Genomic DNA, 24374 nt, shown 5'->3' with positions numbered 1-24374 from the left:
GGGTATACCAATCCTATATAAAAATTCTTGTATGCGGAATATCATACACTAAAACTATTGTTGTTTTTTTCGTTCAGGTCATGGTTTACCAGCCGGTCTCGCTGAGGTTGAGATGATCGAAAGGGCCAGGGCCAAGAGAGAATGGGAAGCTACCCTACCACCATTGAGTGATGTCACCCAGCTGGAGAAGAGGAAACAGATGATGGACGAGATGGAGAGGAAAGAATGGGCTCTAAGGGAACAAGAGATTGAAAAGTAAGTAGGGGCATCGTGGTCGAGTGGTTGAGCCTCTCGTCTTTCAATCTGAGGGACGTGGGTTCGATTCCCAGCCATGGCACGTTTGCCTTAGTCTGCTGGGCAAACCCTTCACTCGAGTTAAGGGTCTGAATGTGCAGCCTACTCATGCCTTGTGTACTGAAGGCAGTAAATTTTGTATGTGCTAGTCTTTGCATGGAGGCACACTTGTTGATTAAAGTTCCAATCAGGGTCTGTGTCTGCAGACTATGTTTTACCCGCATTGTGCTGCACTTAACCCAGTCCTGCAGGTAAGGTAAATGGGTACCCGCAGGAAGTACTTCCCCAAAAAGCTGTGAGCACCGGAATTGCTAGACTAGCTTAGCCAGGGTAATATATAACAAGGCGAATACTTGCGCTATAAAAAATGCTGTATTATTTGTTTAAGTATTTTGAAATGAGGCCTAAGAAAATTTTGTTTGCCGCAACAGAGGTGAAAAGAATTGGTCTGTTGGTAGTTTTGTTGGTTTTGTTTGCTTGTATTTTCCCTTATGTCATAGTGATGTTCTGCCATGCCATTTGCCAGTAAAAACATTGAGGCAATATAATGTTATACAATTAATGCACATTTATGAGTGTGATATGACGATGCAGCACACTCGAGGGTATTTACAATTATGCGAAAGCAAGAGGCGCTTGCGCCGAGTGCTTTTGCATAATATTGTGAATGCCCGAGAGTTGCTCGCATCGTCACTAACATCACGAATCTTAAAATGTGCATTAATTGTTTTATAAAACGGGTCGGCAAAATGAATTTTTCATGGAAATCTTGTTCAAATCCCTCCAACTTGTGTACGATCGCACAGACGAAGAGATCACAAGACTGTCAATTATGACATCACAGGCGTATCTACTATGCGCGCCTAAGTAAGCGCATCAAAATCCTAGCCAGCCTCTTTTACTGAACGCGTATCAGTTTATGCTGCACAAAAATTGCACAGTGCTGCACAAAAAATGCACAGTGCTGCACGAAAAATGCACGACTGGAAGGTTGCGCATAATTAAAGCATGAACACGTGACTTGAATACGCACTCACCATTGGCTACATCCTTGAACCCGTTTTATAAAAGGTATTAATTGCTATGTATTTATCTCAGATTGCAGGAAGCCAGACTGCAGCTCCTGCAGAAGATCTTGAAGGAACGGGAAGAGAACCATGCCAAGCTGAGTGCGAAGAGATTGGATAAACTATGGGCTAAGAAGCAGCAGGAGAGGGAAAGGAAGGTGGCTTGGATCAGGAAGGAGCATGTCAAATGTAAGATTTAGATCTTGAGAGAGGAGGTGATGATGATAAGAAGGATGATGATGACGGGGATGACGTGACTATGACAACTATGATAACCATGATGACAATGATGCTGCTTCTGATGATTATGATGATGACGATGATGATATGGTGATGATGATGGGGACGTTGATGATCATAATGATGAGGATGATGATGATGGGGATGACGATGACTATGACAACAATGATAACCTTGATAACAATGATGCTGCTGCTGATAATTATGATGATGATGATATGGTGATGATGATGGGGACGTTGATGATGATGATGATGATGATGATGATGATGATGATGGGGATGACGATGACTATGACAACAATGATAACCTTGATAACAATGATGCTGCTGCTGATAATTATGATGATGATGATATGGTGATGATGATGGGGACGTTGATGATGATGATGATCATAATGATGAGGATGATGATGATGGGGATGACGATGACTATGACAACAATGATAACCTTGATAACAATGATGCTGCTGCTGATAATTATGATGATGATGGGGACGTTGATGATGATGATGATCATAATGATGAGGATGATGATGATGGGGATGACGATGACTATGACAACAATGATAACCTTGATGACAATGATGCTGCTGCTGATAATTATGATGATGATGATATGGTGATGATGATGGGGACGTTGATGATGATGATGATGAGGATGATGATGATTATGACAACAATGATAACCTTGATGACAATGATACTGCTGCTGATAATTATGATGACGATGATGATATGGTGATGATGATGGGGACGTTGATGATGATGATGATGGGGATGACGATGACTATGACAACAATGATAACCTTGATGACAATGATACTGCTGCTGATAATTATGATGACGATGATGATATGGTGATGATGATGGGGATGTTGATCATGCTGATGATGATGATGATAATGACGATAATGATGATGATAATTATAATGAAGATGATGATGATGAAAATGATGATAATGACGATAATGATGATGATAATTATAATGAAGATGATGATGATGATAATGACGATAATGATGATGATAATTATAATGAAGATGATGATGATGAAGATGATATGGTGATGGGTATGGTGATGATGCTGCTGCTGATGATTATGATGATGAAGATAATGATATGGTGATGATGATGATGACAGTGATAGTAGTAGTAATAATGGTGGGGCTTTTGGCAGTGATAATGGTAAAGATAACTGATAGTAGATATAATACATGATTGTGCCAGAATTTTTTGTGCTTACACCAAGGCCTGACTCTTCTCTCTAAATCATTCTATGATACATTTTTGTCACCATCCTCACACAGCTATACGTAAGCTCACTGAGAAGAGAAGGAATGTTGAGGGCAAGCTCGAGAGGCGTGATATCACCAAGGATTACTCTGCCTTTGCTTCGGAGGCCTACGCTCCCAGGACCAGGCATGGTGTGTTCCTGGACAAAGGCTCTGAACAGTATACAGTCAAAAGCAAATATATCACTACCTATCAAGGTATGTAATAGTTTTCTTATATTGACCAGTTGTGAGGGAAATAGCACTTTTATTACACAAACTAGTCTTTTAATTTGTGCTTGCAAACATAAGGGTAATATTGGTTTGTATGGGGGCAGTAGGGCTTTGTAGAATAGTTCTTTATGGTCTACCGGTACCCCTTTTCACTACATCATATCCTGGTGAACAACTGACTATTATATCGACCAGTTGTGAGGTACATAGCATTTTTATTGCCCTTTTTTTTTGTTTGATGGTAGCAAACATAACCCTGGGCAATATTGGCCAGTGTGGGGACAGAAGTGCTTTCTGTAAGAATTCTTAACAGATTGGTCGTCCCCTTTTAACTACATCATAGATTATCCTGTCTTGCGTTTGGGGATCTAGCAAGCATATTAAAGGAGGAAGACTTTAAATGGCAAGATCCTTGTAGATAAGCTTCCATTTGTTTACATAACTTCAAAAATTATTTTTCTTTTAATGCACTTGACAACATATTTATGATCTGAATTCATTACAATGTATAAATCTAAAAAAATGTGTTTGATCAGGTTTACTTGAGCTAGAGAACTCCCTCCCAGACTTTGTGACCCAGCCGAGGGTGATCGCACCTAAACCTAAATCCTCGGGCAAGGCTGGGTTCATCAAGCGACAGCAAAGGAGACAGAATGAACTCAATGAAATCTACAAAGGTAAGAATGCTTTGTCTCGTAAGAATAATGCATATGCAATCAATATACGGTAATGCATTTCTGACTACATTTAGAGAAATTGGGCTTATGTCAGCACAAATGAAAGATATATTTTCATATTATGAGGGCATTTATTTTGGGTAATATTTAATGATTTATGTCAGAGATATTAAAATCTTACATAGTGCAGATAAAACTCATATTTTTTCATGCCATTTTCTCTCCATTGTATTTAAACTTTATGTATTCTCAAAAGAGGTTTCAATTGTACCATGTTACAAAACTGCAAAATGTTCGCAATTATTACTGGAATTTTATTTATGCAATGAAAGAAGCACTTTTTTTAACCATACTACATTTTGAACCTCTTGAGAATACAGACAAATATGCTTTAATAATTCAACCTCTAATATACAAATTCTTTTCATCGATGAATTTTTTGCCCATAGGCATAAAAAGTAAACCTGTTGTCAAAGGTAGGTTTTGGGTGAATTTTGCAGTTCCTGTGATTCGCTGCAGTTGTTTCTGTCATTTTGTTCTAGGGCTTCGAGTACAAATGTATTTGTTATGTTTCTAGTATGTACAGTCAAACCTGCGTTAGTGGCCACCTCTGTATAGTAGCCACCTGTCTATAGTGACCACTGCAACTGTTTTACATGGAGTAAGATCGTGTGTGTAAATGCCACCGCACACCTTACGACTGTTCACGATCTGATTTTGGAACATATCACATTTTTGCTCATTTTCAAGAAATGTGAATGGAACATATCATTTTATCTACATGTAAGTTAAAATTATTTGAAAGAATACTAATATAACCATTTTGAAAGATTGCAAGCTTTTATTTTGGAGTAAAGGCCAAATTATTTTCAAATCGTAGCCAATCGTACGACTGCTATGATGTCATTACGACTAGATATTAAATTCGTTTTTATTCTAAGAATGATATAGCATAGTCACATATTCGTACAATGATTTTGAACATTACACAGTAAGATATTCGAAATCTCAATATTACCATCAAATTTTACTACATTTTATTCTGAAATCAGGTCGCGACCAATCGTAAGGTGTGCGGTCGCCTTACGGAGAACCTTTCTATTTCAGCCACCTGCCTATAAAGGTCATGTTTTGTGTTTCCCCTGGGTGGTCACTAAGGACAGGTGTCTTTACATGTATGTTCATGCGGTTGTGAAAGGAGGGTGGTTTTGAGAGGCCAAATGTAAAAGAAATTGTTTGTGTGCTCTGTGTAGTTTGAGCTTCAATACAATTGAGTATATGAATGACCAAAGTCTATCTCTTGGCTAAATTCAGTTGAAATGTGGGAAATGTTGCTCAGAATAAGCACATCTTGTGTGTAATACCCTGAAGTTGCATAGCAGTGGTTGCAATGAATGGAAAACAGACCAAAATCTTCATTGAACTAACCCAAACATAAATTAATGAAAACATTCTTTATTTATTTGAAATGAACTATCCATGGACTTGGGTCATCCTTAATGTACTCATTTTAGTAGAAAAATAAGAGAATAACTCAAGCCCATGATAGTTCACGGTAGTCCACACTTGTGTGTGGAATTCCAGGATGTAAATTATGCACAAGATGAGCTCATGACTATTAGAAACAATCTGGCCAAAAGATGGGCTTTGTTTGTTCTTATACTCAAGTTTGAATTATTGATTAAACAAGACTATGCTCTGGCCTCATTATAGTTTTGGGGTTAATTTTTAATAAGGAGTATTTTGTGCAGTCTTTCCCTTTTCTTGTGTAGATTCTAATGAAGAGAGAAGTGAATATCACTTGAACAAGTACGCAAAGACATTAAAAAATACAATGTATTTGTCTGTTCTTGTATATGTATGATTTTCAAATTTGTCTCCTGTAGTGGTTAATTTTATTTATTTTTTTGCTTCTGCTGTGTTGGGTAATGTTGATACATGTATCTTCTTATGTAATATGAGAAAATGTTTTATGATTATATTTATTAAAAGAATGTTGAAGATAGGGAAAGAGAGAAAAAAAAACAAATACATGTACTTTAAAGTTGACTACATGTAGGTTGCCAAAGTCCAATGAACTTTCAGTGTTAAATGGAGATGAAAGAATTAAGAAGGAAATTGGAAATGGAAAGGAAATGAAACCATTTATTGGAAATGATGAAAAACATTTCAAGAAAAATCGAAAGAAGATATGAAGGTGACTTTCTGAAGAATAAGAAGGAAACGAATTCAAAGAGATCAATTCATGGATAGGAAACCGTAAAGGGGAAAGAATATCAAAATTCCTTTAAAAAACTTTATGGACAAATATATTTATGTTGGATGTATTTTTGTTTACACATGAAGTCATTTTTCCACCGTTATTTATTTATATTTTTTTAGACTTAAGAAAAGTGAAAGGCAATAAAGGTATGTGAATTGAATATAGCTTGCAGTATTAAAACTGTCCATGTGCATCGTCATTGGCTGGGAATTTTGTATTGTAATTTATGTTCTGTTAAGAATGAGGTTGCACATTCTTTTTTTTTCTACACGAACGGCTGCAGATTTTTATGTTAATGATATGCCACAATTTTGGTTGCACAATCTGTTTGTTTGTTACAATTGTAAATTATTGAGGGGAAGATTTAATCAGGTTGCTGATGTCGTTCTTTATGATAAGTTATGAATGGGGTTTGCTGATTGATTTAATAATGTCAGGCTTCGGAATTCATACAAATATATATTAGAATTTTGTATTTTTTCAGGTTAAGTTGCAGTAAAACATGTGTTCCTAGCCAACTCTCTATAGCATCCACCTGCCTATAGTAACCACTAAAACTGACTCCCATGGAGGCATTTTATGTGTATAATTAAGAACCTGTCTATTAATAGCTGTCACCTGTCTATAGAGGCCACATTTTGTGTTTCCCTTTTGGTGGTCACCAAAGCCAGGAATTACTGTAGTTCTTATTTTGCAATTTCTGAAGAGATTACACAAATCATTTCATAGGTTCTGTTTAAGAGGGATTAAGAATGGTATTAAGAGGGTCTTTAGAAGTTGTTTGTGTTAATGTTGTCAATGAAATTGCAGTTTGTTTTTGTCATGATAGAAGTGATTGTTGCTTTGATATTTTGGGAGAAATTCAATATATGAAGAACTTTGAAGATATAGATTTTATTCACCCCTTTCATGATCATATGTTGTGCAAGACATAGTTTTTATTTTGTAGGAAGATCGTAGGCCTCAGTGTTATGCTGAGTTTGTCAATGGTTCAACGAGCCATGATGTGCTTGTGTCTTATTTCAGCTTCAATCATATGGAAAGCAGATTTGGATGGTTGATAATTTTTTTTTTTAATATTTGTAATATTATGACCACTATTTACTTCAGAGCATTTGCAGAAATATGTGCCTTGTATATCTTTGTATGTCAGTTCCTTCCTGCTCTGTTTCATACAGTAGTACCAAACTGTGATATCATGATTATCATCTTGTCCAAATTTCAGGTTCCAAACCGTATTGCTGTGGTTACCATACCACTTAGCTAAGCTAAGAAATTTGCCCTACTCTAGTCAGCTATTTTCATGATTTATCCCAGAATCCCTTGCATAGGTTTACTTGTTTCAAACCTGAATTATTTATGACAACCAATCAATTATGACATCAGTTTGGTGCTCAATCTGCTGCTCTAAGCTGCTTTGTAGGTCAATTTTATAGCATTTTCATTAATTGTGTTTGCTTCAATGTGAAAAAAAAATGATTATGAACTTTCTTTTGCAGTTGATTAGTGTAGGTTAGCATTTCATGAAATGATAATATTCCGCTTTTATATAGCGCTTAATACATTGGAACAACTTGTCTAAGTGCTTTACAGTATATTATTACCCTGGTCATCAGATTCAATCAGTCATTCCCGCACACACAATGTATGCACATCACCACCCCTTTGGGAGTGGAGAGTTATGAAGAGTTTTGGCAGTGATTTCCATTGACAAATGTTACAAGCCACTGAAAATCCTTGCATCTGATTGGCTGAGCACAAATTAGTCAGTGAAAATCAACTACAAGCGCCCCTGAAATGCTCCCTTAAAGATAAATTCCAGTTTTGGTAACGATCTCAAAATGACTTTTTACAGAAATCAATATAATGACCACCCAAGTGTCTGTTTGTATGAATAAAAAATATGTGCCAAAGGATTCTGGAAGAAATTGTGTAATTGCTGAGAAATAAGCAAATAAGCACAGGATTCGGGTAGAGCATCGGGCCCAGACATTCAAAGCAATAATTATACACTGTCCCACATGTGCCTATCTGTGTTGAGGATCTTCAGTGTGAACATTTTTCAGCGTAGATTTCAAGATTTCACAAAGTTCAGTTTATGTAACTGTACCAGATCTAGATCCTCGATGATATACTGACAATTAAGCCTGGTTTTACAGACTTTCTCATGAAATCAGTGTTTACTGCAACTACTGGAATTTCTCTTTAAATGTTTCCCCTAAATGTGTCTTCATGAATGACCAAATATTCATAGATTATGTAAATATGTAACACATTGCTTTTGTTAATGTATCAATTAGGAATCAAAGATCAGAAGAACAAAGGGGTGGAGTCTCCTAAACCGCTCAAGTTCCTTCAAAAGATCGAGAAACCAATCCCGAGACCGCCTACACCATCTGTTGAAGTACCTGATTTGGTATGTATTAAATGTGACCTGCAGGCGCGGATCTAGCCAGACTGGACACAATAGTTTTGAGAGGCCAACTATTGTGCAAAGACGATATGGCCCCTAAAATGGTATTTTGTCTAATAGGGCTGGATCCACGCCTGCTGACCTGCCACCTCCAAACCATCTATAAGTCACCCAAGATGAATTTGAGATTTTTATCGACTTTAAGAATGGCACATTTTTAAGCTTTAAAATAAAATGATATATAACTTGCCAAAATCGGTCAGCAATAACCCTGTCCAGTATTTGCTGGAATGTATGGAAATTCTATGAGAGCTTTAAAGAAGTTTAAAGCTCTTTGGTGATTCCTGTCCTGCCTAAAGATTTGTATTTATGATTACAGCAATAGCTACAGGAGAAAAATTAGATCCAGATTGATGTTTGAACAACCCATTCAAAAATGTATTGAAGTGAATTCGTGTTCGAAAGTTTATGTGATTGTGAAATGTGAATAATGGTTGCATATGTGCCATGTAACATCAGAGATACACTGAGTTGTTCAATTAAGCATAGTAAACCATCTGTTAATACATGATTTTGTATCTCTCTATTTATATTCAATAAAGGATCATAGTGCAGATAATTAAAATATGATATTTGCATAATCTACAAACACAATGAACAGAGGAAGTAAAAGTAGTGCAGGTCACGGTGCATTACTGTCGAGGCAGTATAGAACATAATACAACACATAGATGATACTATGTTTCATACCACAGATCTTGATTGCGATTTTCCTTATGATAAGGAATATCATATAATATAAGGAATATCATATAATATAAATTCTTATATTCTTTAGTCGAAAGGAATAAATCATGTAAACAAATAGAAATATAAACAATTGAATTATGTGGGTGAATAAATACACACTGGTTATTACTGTTATTGATATCATGCACTTCTGTTATTGTACTTGGTTATAAATTTCTATTTCAACTATCTCTGATTTGATATCTTCTTAGATTGAAGAGGAGAGGGAACTGGCTATCATCTTCCTACAACAAGTTATCCGAGGAAGAGCTATCCAAAACATGGTAAGTCTTTTTTTTTCCTGATAGTTTTGATCCAAACACTTTGATTTCACTGTAACTGTAAACATTTGAGAATGGAATAGTAACAGTAATGTATCATGTTATGCAAGGCAGACTTGCATATCTAGCGACTATTTCATGAAATGTTGTCTGCATTGACAAAGTAGTGCTACATTAACTTGGTATGGTGCAACTCGCTGTCCCATGACCACTTCCGTCAGGAGCCTGGTTTTGGGGGTCAGAATTTACGCTTTAAAAAAAATTGTGACTTCTTCACTTTGATACTCTAAAGCTTTTTTTTTGTTTGTCGGGGGGAAATCCCTTTATCACCTTATAAGATTCTAATGGTTGTTTATTGTAAATTTCAGATGTTTGAAGGCAAGGAGAAGCGACAGGAGCTAATCAATGAATTGAGAAGCACACACGCCTTACAGGAAGCTGAACAACAGATAAAGAAACAAGATAGACAAGCTACCCTCAATATCCAGAGACAGAGACAAGTACATGATCACAGGGTAAGGGCCTTTTCCGTTTCCATGACAATTTTAGTGTGCTTATTTAAAAGAGTACATGTACATGACATCTACTGAAGCTCATGATGATGCATCAGTACTGACAAAGGTAGGGGCGTAGCTTAAAGAAGTGGATGATTTTAATTATTTAGGTTCCAACTTTGTATGTGACTCCGAAAAGACTTTCTATCTGCGAAAGTTCTTGCATGGGATGCATGTAATAAGCTGCATGTGATTTGGGAATCAAATATTTGTCTGTCAACAAAACTCTTTCTGCTAAGGGCATGTGTCGAAAGTATCCATTTTAGAAACATGGCGTATCATTGGATTTGATTCATTCTTGGATATGTCCGATTTGTAGTGTGTAGTATTTAATGCTGTATTCAAGGACTTGTAAAACAATTATGACCGATTAGAATTACAATCATTATCTGGGTAGCTGCATTGCTTTGCTTTGACATTCTGATCGATCATATTCCAGACCTTCTCCCCGGTACGTTTTTAAGCGTATTTAGTATGTTTTTGCAACCAAAATACAGCAGTACGTTTTTTCTTTTAAAAATATGTTTTTTGTTACAAAATCGTAATTTATTGAGTAAAATCATCTCTATATGTCTCTATTTCATAAAACTTACACAAATCTCAGGTAACTTTTTTTTTCGATAATTTTGTTAAAACCAGGGTGAAGATATACACATGTTTCAATGCTATTTTTCTCAACTGCAAGAGCAGTGCACATTATAACTTGCATGCAGCTTGAGCGCCGCGATGAGTTAGTGCGCCAAGCATTTTATTATGAAATACACTTTTTTGGGAAAAATGCAGTTTTTTTTATTACAGAATACTGTTTTTCATTCCCAGAAATTGGCAGGTCTGATATTCTTTTCTGGATGAATTTATAATGAAAAAGATTTCTTTTCTTTGTAATTTTTTTCCTACTTCATTTTCTCAATTTCATCATTTTTTCTTAGATAATATGATTTTTAAATGAAACTTGGAATTACATTTCTTTTTGTTTAAAAAAGAAAATAAATAAAAAATATTCAACAGTTGATAATACTAGTCTTTTTTTAATTTGAAATTATATTGATTCTGTACATGTTAGGCCCTTACAATTAATGTCTAATTTGCTTGGTGCTGGCAAGCTTTTATTTGTATTGTTATAATTGATTTAGTCATATATTGCCGAACCTCAAGTGGAACCAAAGTTCAGGGGAAAAAAAGGCAGAACCCTGCCGAGCCAAACCCAAAATGGTGCCTCTCTTGAAATGATTATTATTGTTATTATTATATCAGGAATCCTTCATCGATGAGGCCATGTCAAAGCTAGAGGGCGCCGCACTGGGTGACATGCTCGATTTCCTGAGCAAGGAGCTGGTGCGGCTCCAGGAGGAGAGGAGGATCCACGCCTTCGCCATGCTGGCTGAGAGACGACGCAGGGTCAGGGAGGCGGAGGAGTCTGGCAGGAGACAGGTGGAGGAGAGAAGGAGACGAGAGGAGGATGAGATTTTCAAACAGGTGAGGGGAAGAGGGATTAATAGGATAGTTGTTCATTAATTTTAGGGTAGTGATGATGTTTGTGATGATGCAAGAGATGATGATAATAATGATGATGATCATAACGATGATGATTGTGGTGATGATGATGATGATAATGATAGTGATGGTGATGATGATGATGATGGTGATGATGATGATGATGGTGATGATGATGATGGTGATGATGATGATAGTGATGATGACTATGATGATGATAACGATGATGATTGTGGTGATGATGGTGATGATGGTGATAATGATCCTGACCAATAAAATGTTGGTATTGAATAATGATGATAAATATTTGAGAAAAAGCTGACAAGCTTCGAGAATTCCCAGATCAACACAGGGAATTCAGTTTACAGTATGTTTACTGTTTCTGTATGTGCATGTAGCCCACAGCCTGTGCACTTCAAATGCTGCTGCTAAGGTTTTGAATTTATCATTACATTTGGGCGATAATATCTTTTGGTAGTACCTATCAGTTTTTATGTAGCAGATCATCCAGTTATAGTGATTTCCTTATCTCTTCTACAGTTGGTCAAGGTTCATCAGAACACAGTTGACACTTACCTTGAAGACATCATCCTTACCTCACTGGACAAGACGGCCGATGACCAAGCCAGGATGGAGGTACAGGAGAGGGCGGAGCAGGTCAATGAGATGGCTTACCTGTCGGAACAGAGGTAGGTTCACCAGGCTGTAATAGTTTCACTCACAGTGAATTAAGTCAATAATGAATTAAAGGTCACAGAGGTCATTACATACTTTGGAATATCTTGTTCTCGCAATAAATGAAGAAACGTTTAAGTGATCAATTGTCCTCTAGTTGCAGTATGCATGTTTGAGGGACAGAGATCTAATTAGATTTTTTAGTCGCAAGGTCAAACTTCAAAATTACCAAGGTCATTATATACCCTTCAATATCTTGTCCTTGCGATAACTACAGAACCGTCAGAGGGTCCAATTTCAAACTAGACTGGTATTTGCAAATGGGAGTGGCAATGAAATGATTAGATGTGGGGGTCATGAGGTCAATGGTCATTCAATGCATTTGGTTATCTTGTACTCGCAATTGCTGGATGACCATTTGAGGGCTCATATTCAACTGGTTCATGTATGCATATTAGAGGATGATGATTTTATCAGATTTCTGTTTCATGAGGTCAACGGTCAAGGTTTACAGGATTCTTATATGCCTGAAAATATAGACCTCTCTCAAAAACTTAAGGGGGTATCGGAGGTTAATTTCAACCTAGAGTCCTTTAGAGTTTGCATGATTTGTGTTGGTGGGGAAGGATGATCTGTTTCGAGTTTTAGTTACAAGGTCAATGGTCATTATTGGGAAATTTTAGAGTTGTATGTGAGATTGTTTGATTGGTCTGGTAATGACGGACAAATTAATTCTCTCTGTGTGCATTCAAGAATCCATCGAGTTGTAAAAATAAAATATTAAACAAGAATGAAATATCATATTTATTATTTATTATATAAATGTACAGAGGTGAGCAGAGAGAAACTGTCGCTGAACTGGTCCAGATGTTCCTTCTGCCTGAAGTCCAGAAAATCACTATCAGAGAAAAAGGTGAGGTTTCTCATGCTATCCCTTTCTTTTCAAGTTGGACCATGAAAGTAGACGAGTTTTAAAAGCAATATTTCTCAAATTATTTGATAATCGTCTGACACTATAATAATGTCCAAATATTTCATAACCATTGGCTTTTATTTGTTTTTTTTTTTGTTTGAGTTTGGAACAATGGAATTCTAAATTTTCAATAATTTTGCTAATTGAATAGTCAAGTACAAACACCACCTGAAACAATTATTTGGAAAGCACGAGAAGATTGAAAATATTGCAGGTCAATAGAATTATATATCATTGATGGTTCCAAATAATATCTACAACATGATCCATAGTAGGGGCAGCCCTGATTTTTCCGAACCTATTTTTGGCAATGTCCCGTACGACACATGACAATGCAAAAGTTTTTCCTACAATTTTATTTTTGATGATGCAATTTCATAAAATCAGTTTCTCTTTCTTTGACTCATGGGTGATCGATTTATCCCATAAGGATCTAATTACTGCCCTTCATTTTTCAATTATTGTCCTATTAAACGTTGTCCAGTACGACACACGCTGTGTCGTACGGGACATGTCCCGTACGACACACAATATATAATGCATTTAATTGCAGGATTTGGATTCAGAAACCATAAATAGTAGGCATATTTAAATTCATTTAATTGATTTAACATAAAGTGAACTGAAAAAGTACTTTGTTTATCTCCATAGAACATGAAATAGGTGATTCTAAACATTTTAATTGATTTCATGTAGGCTTATTCTTTTGTGAATCCCTTCAGCTAAACTGGTGATTTTCACTGATCAGAGCAGATTAATTTCTTTTCATTGAGCATGAAAAGAAAACCTTTATAATTATTTCAACCTAGCCTGGAAGATGACTTCCTCTTGCATGCTAATGTGGAATTATTATAAGATGTAAAAAAAAATACATATCAATCATCATGATCATCTATTTGGACTTTCCTTGTTGATCACTATTTGTTTATATACAGTATTGATACTCCTTACTTTTTTCAAGTTGTAAAAAAAATCTGGAAAATAAGACAAACCATATGGTTTCATGAAATGCAGATGGGTTTGAAAAAGTAGAACCGCATTTCTTTAGAAAAAATATTTTGTGGAATTACAAGTGACAGTTGTGACATATATCATGTAGATATACATTTTATATAAATAAAGTTTTTAGCCCCATAATTTACACAAAGTTTCATTCATTCATTGTTTAAATAGTGTTTGGAAATCATCAATTAATTCACTAAAATATAACTTCACACAAAACCTCAAGTTTTTCAGCTCGTAAAAATGCTGTGAACACTTGTACATTTCCCATCATGAAAAAAATTATAACATATTGCTCCCGATTGTATATATTGAGGTTACTTAATTATATTGTCCTGAATGACTACTTATTAAAAGATTTTTCATAAAAAAGGGAAGAATTTAGGTGCAATGCTCCTTCTGATTGATAAAAAGTTCATTTTCTTAATTTAGGCTGCCCAGTACAACACGTAAGTGCATGTACAATACAGAAGTGTTCTGTACGACACACAAGTGTCCCGTACGACACATTATTTTGTTTATGATATATTGACAGAAATATTCAGCTAATAGCGGTTTCTAACCTAATGAATGTCTTAGTTTGATAGGATTATCATTATCATCAGCCAAATAATGTGATTGAAGAAGTCAAAGAGACATAAAGTAAGAAAGTTTGGCTTCAATTTAGAGATGTCCCGTACGACACATTTTGAATGTCCCGTACGCCACAATGTTCTCGAAAATTATAATTTGCTTTATTTATTCATGAATGTTTATTTTGCTTTCTTTTATAGATGTGTTTGTTCTTGGGTAATTGAATGTCAATTTGAGTTCAGTTTCTATGAAATTTATCTGCCCAACTCACAGACTTTTGAGTACAAACTTGAGGTTTCTAAAAAAGCCACTTTTTCTGCGTCCGTACGACACATTACTATTTTAAATCTGTATTTTACAGGATGTGAATTCAAGTCATGTTAAGTCTTGGTTTTTCTAACACTCTGGTAGTACTTGATGATCACCTATAGTTACTGGAATATTTTTAGTTTTTTCTTGTAAAAAAACTGTCAAATGTTCTCTAAATGTCCCGTACGACACGTATGGAATCACCCAAATCATGATTTTGAAAACAAAAAGTCCTTGAGACTTGTTGGAAATTATTATATTTTGTCAAGAATGATGAAATGAAAATGTTTGAATTCATCTTCCCATGCAGTGAAACAAGAGCAACGGAAGCACCTTCTAGCAGCACATGGCACCATACACAAAGAAGCTGAGTCCATCATTGGTTTACACTCTAAGCCTCTAAGAGCACCAAGCACTGATGATAAGCCTCCTTCCAGACCAAGTAAGTGTGGTGTTCAGTGTAAGGTCTCATCTTTTTTTTATTGTAAAATCGATCAAAATCTCATGTGAAAAATTTTTGGTGTGCAAAAACTGCTGTCGATTAGAAGTTAGTGTCAGGTGTCTTCTGGAACATATTTTACAGAGTGAATTGGCGAGAGTGTCCCTGGCCCTTATCCCTAGTATTAGTGCTACATTGTGATCCTGTTGAATGTAATTATAGAAGAAATAGTGTAACATGGTGAAACACCTTGGTGTATAACACCTTAGTTTAGTGTTGAGTGCCCAGTGTCTCCATCTTTTGTGCCATTGTGAATGGATGGGAGTGTTAGTTGGAAAGCTTCAGTGTGCAACCAAGCAAGTTCAGTGTTTCGTGTTAGATATTTCAAATTCATCGTATCTTACAATTCTTTATAGTATAGTGAATTGATATTTTAGTGTTTTGTTCTCAGAATTCCCAGTGTACAGACAACTGAGTACAGTGTTGTCCAGTGTTTTGTATTCCATCTTGTTTCATAATGAAATTTGTTGAAGTGTCATGTAGTGACTCCCCACCGAGATGGTCATTATATAAATTATTTGTGAATTTTTGGATTCATTAATTAGTCAACTGGAAGAAGAACTGTATGATTTCATGGTTTTGTAGTAAAGGAGTAACAGTATTGAGGGGGGAAATGAAAATTGTTATTCGTTTATGGGAATTACAGAATTCATGATCAACAGGAAGGCGGAACTGTAGGATTTCTGTTTGTGTCATGCCTTTGATATAAGAAAGAGCTATAAAGAAAGCCTTGAGAAACGAAGATTATAAAACTAATTTTAGGGACTCTTTATAAAAAAAAAATCCAGGGCTCTTTCAGATGTTTTGGAGGCAAATTGACCCAGAACCCCCATCTATTTTTCCATGGTGAATATGTAACTAAGAATTAACAGCAAGAGAAGAGAAAATGAAGATTGAAAATAAAGATTGGTTATGAAAATTGAAAAATGAAGATTGGAAATGAAGATTGAAAAATTTAAAATGTAGATTGAAAATGAAGATTTAAAATGAAGATTGGAAATGAAAATTTAAAATGAAGATTGAAAATGAAGACTGAAAATGAAGATTGGAAATGAAGATTGAAATGAAGACTGAAAATGAAGATTGGAAATGAAGATTGAAATGAAGACTGAAAATGAAGATAGGAAATGAAGATTGAATATGAAAATTGAAAATGAAGATTGAAATTGAAGACTGAAAAAGAAGATTGAAAATGAAGATTGAAATTGAAGACTGATAATGAAGATTGAAAATGAAGAATGAAAATGAAGATTTGAAATGAAGATTGAAAAATGAAGACTGATAATGAAGATTGAAAATGAAGAATGAAAATGAAGATTTGAAAATGAAGATTGAAACTGAAGAATGAAAATGAACATTTGAAATGAAGATTGAAAATGAAGATTTAGTGGTAAAATACAGAATTCAGAAGTCAACAGGTTAACAAGAACTGTCTGACTTAAATTTTCTTGTGAATATGACATTAGGGATGAACAGCTAATAAGGTAGTGGATAGGAAGGTTCTTATGGTTAAATGGCTTCCCAAGTTGGGGGAATATGGCAAGACTCACGAGACCCATCCTTGTTTTTGTAAGGCTTCTGGTAAAGTCTTACAAAAGTAAAATTTCATATCAATAGAAATCTTATTAATCACCAAGATGTTTCATAAGCGAGTAATTTGTATTGAAATTTCAATATGGATCTGCTATACGTATGTACATGTATGATTTACTCATATTAAGAAAGTGAAATAAGCAGATGAATGATGTACATGTAAAATTTTGCTTCTCATTTCTCAAATTTGAGAAGTCGTTTTTGTATTGTAAAAAAAGCTCCAAACTATCTTTGTAAAAAAATTGCTATTTTGCGTAGCAGTCATTAAAAAAATGTGGGGCGATTGCAATTCGATACCAGGAAATATTTGGGGTCTTATAAACAATTCAACTTGCTTGCATGTAAATGTACAATAGCAGAGTTTCTACTTTCTATTTCATGAAAAAGAAGAACAACAAATAAATTGCACTTCTGTAGATGTGAGCCTTTATCATGACTGTGATTCCCTCAAAAACTCTAAACTCAACTTTGAGTTTTGAACTTTTCTGACTCCTGCTATTCCTATAGAACTCTGAAAGAGTTGTGTCTGTCAATATGCATTGTATTTTACCTTGATCTTTACTTGTATATATGAAAGAAAACCTTACGAGTATTTGAGGAACATGCTACTAGTCAGTGATTTTCACCAACAGATGTTTGAAGCTACTGGCAATCCTTGCATCTGATTGGCTAAAACCATCCTAAGTCTGAAAAATCTCTGACAACGCTCTTTCATGAAATGTGCCTATAATTAAAGATTGTTGGTTAGCTACATGTACATCAGCAATCAGTATATGGCTTCGTCAAATGACGCAGTGGATACATCTCTCAAATATGTAATCAACAATTCATTTGGAAATCTACATACAGTTGGTAGATTACAACCCACTCAGGGCGGATGTATTTTGTATTATGCTCTACTGTGTCGTCTTTGTTAAAACGAAGGTCTTATTTCATTCGCTAGTTTGCATTACCTACAGTACCTTGGTTTGAAAATTTCTGATTCTTGTGAGTGCTCTCTACATCAGCTTGTCATATTTCATTTTCTTGCATTCTTATGCAGATTTCACTTCATATAAATTCTCTTCCTCCGTGTAGTGAGAATGTTTCTGCAGTATACTTGATTTGAAGAAGTAGAGACCTAGATCTGTCTACTTGTACTTGGTGGGTGTTTCATAAAGCTGTTTGTTAGTTAGGAGCAATGTTAAGGATGACTGGTGATCCTTGTGGGAAATGGTATATTGCATTGACGATAGTTTAGCGTGTAAAGAGGGTTCACCAGTCGTTCTGAAATTCGCTCTTAACTTTATACGAACAGCTTTATGAAACAGCCCCCTGCTCAATGTCCCTAGATGTGATAGGGATTTTCCTATTTCTTGTCAAAGAGGAGCCAGTCCAACGCCTGTCCTCCCTAACTTTTGAGAAAAAATATGTATGTACTAATGAATTAAAATCTCTTAGAATGTCCCTTTGTGCAGCCTTTGTCATCCCATGTGTCCAACTCTCCTTGGTATCAGGGTCTACAGCTATGGATGCTTTCTACTAGGACAGTCACACCGTTGAAGCTGATCTCCATACCGATGAATGCTAATACATTATTACCAATGGCATATCATCAGTAGGTTTGGAGTCAGTTTTCTTGGGTGTGACTGAAGCATCAATTTTGCTGTATTATAAAAATCATCCAACTTCATTGTTGAATTATCGCCAAATATTAATCCTATTTATTATCTCTTTGTTTCTCGCCAGCCTCTGCCTCCAAGACTGCAAGGAAGACGCCCTCTCCAACGGGTCAAAAGGTCAGCTCTCGGCCGCCCAGTGGTTCTGGTACAGGTCAAGGGTCATCGAAGGGGTCACGACCTAGCAGCGGCAGGAAGGGGTCGGCTGGCGGATCCCAGAAAGGAAGCAGGGCGGGTTCCCCGAAGGTAAGGAAAGCCTTTTTTTTGTATTAGCTCTATCAGCACCCTTGATACTAAATATACCAGATGATTTCAAGTTTGGTGTTAGTGCTAGTGTTGTTGTTAAAAGCACATTCTAGATTGTCTTCCCTAGCCCCAACACCTAATTACTGGGTGATTCTTAAGTTGACTTTTAGAGCTGGTGTCAGTGTTAAAAGCAAAATTTAGATTGTCTACCCTAAAATATAGCCCAAACACCTAAATCACTGGATAATTTCAAGTTTGGTGTTTAGAATCTTCCCTAGCAATAACACCTAATCACTGGACTCAGTGTTAGTGGAGATGTTTGTGTTAACAGCACAATTAGGATTGCTTTTTCTAGCCCCAGCACCTAATCACTGGATTCAGTGTTAGTGGTGATGTTTGTGTTAAGAGCACAATCAGGATTGCATTTTCTAGCCCTAACATGTAATTTGAGTTCACAAGAATGATGCAAATCACATTATTAATAACTCAGCTCAGTACCTAGTGGGATCCAGCCTAGGACCGACTTCTTTTCAAATTGGGTACTTAGCTGATGTAAAAGTAAAAATAAGCCCAAAACTATTACCGAAAAAAAAAGATCAACACCGAAACTGAAATCACCCAATGAAATTGTCAAGTCTTAAACAAATTCACTCTTTTAAAGCTGGTCAAGGTTGATGTATCATTGATACTTGTCATACAAGGGGCACATTTCATGAAGACTTACAATTATGGAAACTTTTCCATTTTGGCAATTACCATGAAAACATGGCTCATCAGCCCGTCAAAATCAAGGTTTCCTTGGTAGTTATCATTCTGGCAAAGTTTATCATAATGGTAATTCCTTATGAAATTAGCCCCAAGAGGAATTTGAACCCAACACCATGATATTGGGCATAGAAAACAGCTGTGTTTTTTAATAAAAAGGGGGATTTTTTCCTCATGAGTTCAAAGTGGCCTTCCTGATGTATAAGCCATATTTTGTGACAAATCTTTATCTTTGCTTCGATCTCAAAGACTACATGTTTGACCAACCTTGAAATGTCCCTTTGTCGAGTTTTGCTGTGGTGTGTTCTTTTAATCTTGTACTTCTATTTCCATTGTAATGTATTTCAGTATCCTTCTTGTGTATTTTTAGGGGTGATATGAAAGGGTTTTTCATCATTCTACCCCCCCTTGCTTTACTTGAATAATCGAGGATTTATGTTGATAAAAATTGATTGATCGATCAATGCACAGAAAAGAGAGCGACAAAGTGAGGGAGAAAGAGAAAGAGAGAAAAAAAGATGGGGGGGGGAGGAGAAAAAATATTAGTGGAATGCGAAAAGGAGGTGAGAAGAAGTGAAAGAGAGACTTTACAGAGGAAAGAGCTGAGGAACATGGTTGGGAAGTAGGAGAGAAAAATCCAAACACAGGGTTCCCAGCCCATAAGGAAAATTATTTTACTTTTCTCCAGTCTGGGAAAATTCTGAGAATTTGATTTAGAAAATACCTCAAATCAGGGAAAAATGCCTCAAATGGGGCACAAATCAAGGAATTTCGATCAGCCCAAAAGTCGAAAGCATGGTAGTCAGTCAGACTCTGTTATATTTTGTTGCATATCAAAACAACATCCATTGAATGACTGGTTATGGTGGTGCTAATTAGTTTTTATACAGAAAATACATATCATTCACTGTAACAACATAGAAAACATCCAAAACTGGGAATGGATTTTAAAAATTATCAGGAGATTTACAAACTTCATCAGGAAAAATAGGGAATTTTATTTTCTTGAAAAGTTGGGAACCCTGAAACAGTAAAGTCATAAATCCTGTTGCAGCTCCTATTGCAAGTAATGTACATGTAGATATCACTGTTTGAATAGCACTGGAAACCTTTCTCGTGTGAAATAATTTTCCCTCTATTCAATACACTACTCTGATTTCTGTCTGAACCTTTGCTAAAAACTCTGAAATGGTAACTGTGTTTTTGTTTCTTCTCTGCTTTCTAATTGTTTGATTTGCCGTGGTTTTAACAGCCTCCTACCTCTCAACACTAGTGATTCTTCAATTCTCCTTTCTTCAAGTTTGTATAGCGTGAGTATTCTTCTGTCCCTTCTAACAATCGATATGTAAAATGGTTTTCAAGGGGCTCAAGAACGGTTTGTGAATGACTCGAATGTCGAAAAAATGGCAGAGAAGTCCAAATGCAGAGAAGTTTTCTCCCTATCTCGTGACAATTGCGTCTTTTATAGGATAATTTTTATGCATTTCACTTGAATTTTGTTTGTTTTATTTTTCACCATGCAAAAATAGAAATAATTTGACAGAATATAGCGTTACATCAATAATAACATATAGTAGGAACTCAGTTCTTAGTTCTAACAAAGTTTGTGTTAATTTTGTTGGGATGCAAAAAACATTTGCAAGTAAGTTACAGTTTACAAATACGCATCACAATGAAAACAACTTTGCTTACACGATTTGTGAAGCTTCTGAATCTAAGCACATGTGTGGCGAACTTTTGTCACATGAAATGTGACTTTTGGACTTTGCCAAATTTTTTTTTTACATTCAGGCCCTTTGCAGAGCGTTTCAGAGCACCGTGAAATCCATTCTCACTGATATCAATCATGAGATTATTTGTTCTTTTATTTTACGGGCTCCAGGGAACTTTTTCAGTTGTCGGCACTGACATAGTGTCATCATATCTGACAATTACAATAGTAACACTTTGGACAGATGATTATAAATGTTGATGAAATCCCCCTGGTCTTGGTAAATTCTACAAATAATATAAATCCCGTTTTACATGCAGGCTATTCGTCTGCAATGTCTCAATGTGACACAAATATTTCAGTCTGAAATTAAAGGAATGAAATATAATGTCTATGTTTTGACTTATGTTTCTAAAAAATAATAATAAATTTTGATTTCTTTCCATTATAGTATATAACAGTCATAATCTTGGTTCCTTTCCATTTAGTCAATATCTTTTTATTTTATTTCCTTCACTCCTTTTCTATTTTTTGTTTTGTTAAACTTCCTGCACTCATCATCATTTATGTGTGTTCCTTTGTGTTCTATTTTTTATTTATTTTTTTTTGGGGGGTCACCTCTTTTTAATGGACTTTTCTATGATCACAATTTATAAATTTGGCCAATTGACAATACTTATATACATCTGTCATGATTTCTTTTTGCACTTTCTGTTAAATGCAGGTTAAGAAATCACCATCATCATCACCAGCTCCACCATCATCACCTCAGCAAGATAGCAAACCAACCATGGAGAGTCAGGAACCAACACAAGCACTGCCATCCAGCTCACCTGCACCACCAGCAGATGACCAAGCACCACCTGTAGATGCACCAATGGACACATCCGATCAGCCACAGGCACCGGCTAGTAGTGAAGAGGCACCGATGGAGGGTGTATCTGAACAATCACAGGAACCGACCAGTAGTGAAGCTCCTGCAGATTGCTTGCCTGACCAGCAACAGGCACCGATTGAGGGAGAAGGGACACCAGCCGAAGCAGCTCAGCAGGGAGAAGCACCATCGGAGATGCAACAAGGTAGTAATGAAGGTGGCACCGCGGGTACTGAGCAGAAGCAAGAACCAGTCACCAATGAAGATCAGGCCAGTGTACCCACTGAGACTCCAGCTGCACCAGAAGAAGACACTGTGCAAGCACCAGAAGCACCAGCTCAGGGCGAAGGCACTGCAGAACCAGCAGCAGTACCAGTAGAAGAAGCAGCAAAGCCACCATCTGAAGATCAGCAAGGAAGCGCAGAAGGGGAAGAAGTTCAAGCTGAAGTTAGACAGAAAACCGATTCTGCTACACAAGGAGAGCGCTAAAGCTTTTGGTGTCCATGTTTACTCAAAGAATTATTTGTAAAACTGTGTTTATGTCCCTCAAATTTTGATCATGATTACTTACCTGATTGGAGGTACATGCATCTTTGCAAAGTCACAAAATGAAGAAATATCAACTATATACAGTAGTTCTATTTACCCAATGAAACCCTCCTCCTTTTATAATACGATGAATGGGAATCCACAGACTTGACGTTGGGAATTGAATAAAGAATGCAGATATATAAATTTGACACATATTCATTGCAAGTTTTGTCAGATGGTATATATTTCAGAAATTGTGGTGCTGCCTTTAATATATTAATGAGACCAGATGCTGGAGTTGAAAAGAGATTTTATCCATCCTCTGTTTTCAAAATGGTTTGGAAGACACCCCAAAATCTTACAGACAAAAAAGTGAAGACAGAAAACAAAATTAAAAGAAAATAATAAGATATTTCTCACATTTCATAATATTCATTTACAATGCTCACTCACATTGATTTAAGATTAAAACAATGTTGCATATAATAGCAAAATTCATATCATTGTACAGGGTACATGAAAAGGTTGATAATTCTCAGGCATAATGGAGTTCTCTCAGTTTAAATGGATAAATCTGTTTTTGTAGACTTTGACATACATGTATGATTACATTCAGCATTTCACCTGTCACAATTTTACAAATGCGTAGATGAGGTATGAAATAGAATGTACTAATGACTGTTGGAAATTGCATTTCCCTGATCACTGCAGTAGGTAAATGAAAAGATCTAATAACTGCTGAAAAGTGTATTTCACCAATCATTGCAGTGATTAATGTACTAATTACTGCTGGTTAGTGTATTTGACTAATTGCAGTAGGTAATTTAATGTACTATTTGACTGCTAAATTGTACATTTCACCAACCATTGCAGTAGGCAATATAATGTACTAATGACTGCTGGTTTAATGTATTTCACTGATTGTAGTAGGTAATATAAAGTACTAATGACTGCCGGTTTAATGTATTTCACTGATTATAGTAGGTAATATAATGTACTAATGACTGCCTGATAGTGTATTTTCACTGATAGAAATTGTACTAATAACCGCTGGATAGTGTATTTCACCAATCACTGCAGCAAAAAATAGTCATCACAGCTTTCACCTTGATTTGTCTATAGAGCTGTACAAAAATTTGAAGAATGTCTGTGTGATGTAAATTATCTAGTGTCTATGTAGATTTGTAGTGTTGTCTGCTTATCGGCTTGTTCATTGTATGGCACTTTGGAAATTTTCAAAACGTAACAGGGGAGTGTTTCACAAAACATCTCTTCAATGATTTTCACTGACAAAATTGCATTGTGCCAATCAGATGCAAGGATTTCAGTAGCTTATAACAATAGTTAATGAAAATCACTGACTACATGTATTTGTTTCATGAAAGG

At 35.9% G+C, this 24374-nt stretch overlaps 1 protein-coding gene across 3 annotated transcripts in view; it reads left to right on the top strand.

The window, feature by feature from the left end:
* The window catches only part of LOC121420140 (cilia- and flagella-associated protein 91-like), a 29834-nt gene extending 5774 nt beyond the window's left edge, over positions 1–24060 (top strand). The window contains exons 6-19 of one of the 3 annotated variants that reach the window (XM_041614677.1): positions 78–255; positions 1393–1550; positions 2911–3093; positions 3645–3785; positions 8349–8464; positions 9463–9534; positions 9900–10046; positions 11340–11561; positions 12120–12268; positions 13085–13167; positions 15422–15553; positions 18932–19107; positions 21125–21182; positions 22308–22339. In XM_041614677.1, coding sequence (XP_041470611.1) covers positions 78–255; positions 1393–1550; positions 2911–3093; positions 3645–3785; positions 8349–8464; positions 9463–9534; positions 9900–10046; positions 11340–11561; positions 12120–12268; positions 13085–13167; positions 15422–15553; positions 18932–19107; positions 21125–21145 — 1778 coding nt within the window. In that variant the 3' untranslated portion in view covers positions 21146–21182; positions 22308–22339. Of the gene's footprint in view, positions 1–77; positions 256–1392; positions 1551–2910; positions 3094–3644; positions 3786–8348; positions 8465–9462; positions 9535–9899; positions 10047–11339; positions 11562–12119; positions 12269–13084; positions 13168–15421; positions 15554–18931; positions 19108–21124; positions 21185–22307 lie in introns of those variants that run through there. The other 2 variants (XM_041614676.1, XM_041614678.1) reach the window with 2 other exon arrangements.
* Positions 24061–24374: the final 314 nt, after the last annotated feature.

This window comes from Lytechinus variegatus, chromosome 8 (assembly GCF_018143015.1).
Source record: "Lytechinus variegatus isolate NC3 chromosome 8, Lvar_3.0, whole genome shotgun sequence".
NCBI classification, from domain to species: Eukaryota; Metazoa; Echinodermata; class Echinoidea; order Temnopleuroida; family Toxopneustidae; genus Lytechinus; species Lytechinus variegatus.
This window is presented reverse-complemented; position numbering and strand designations above follow the sequence as displayed.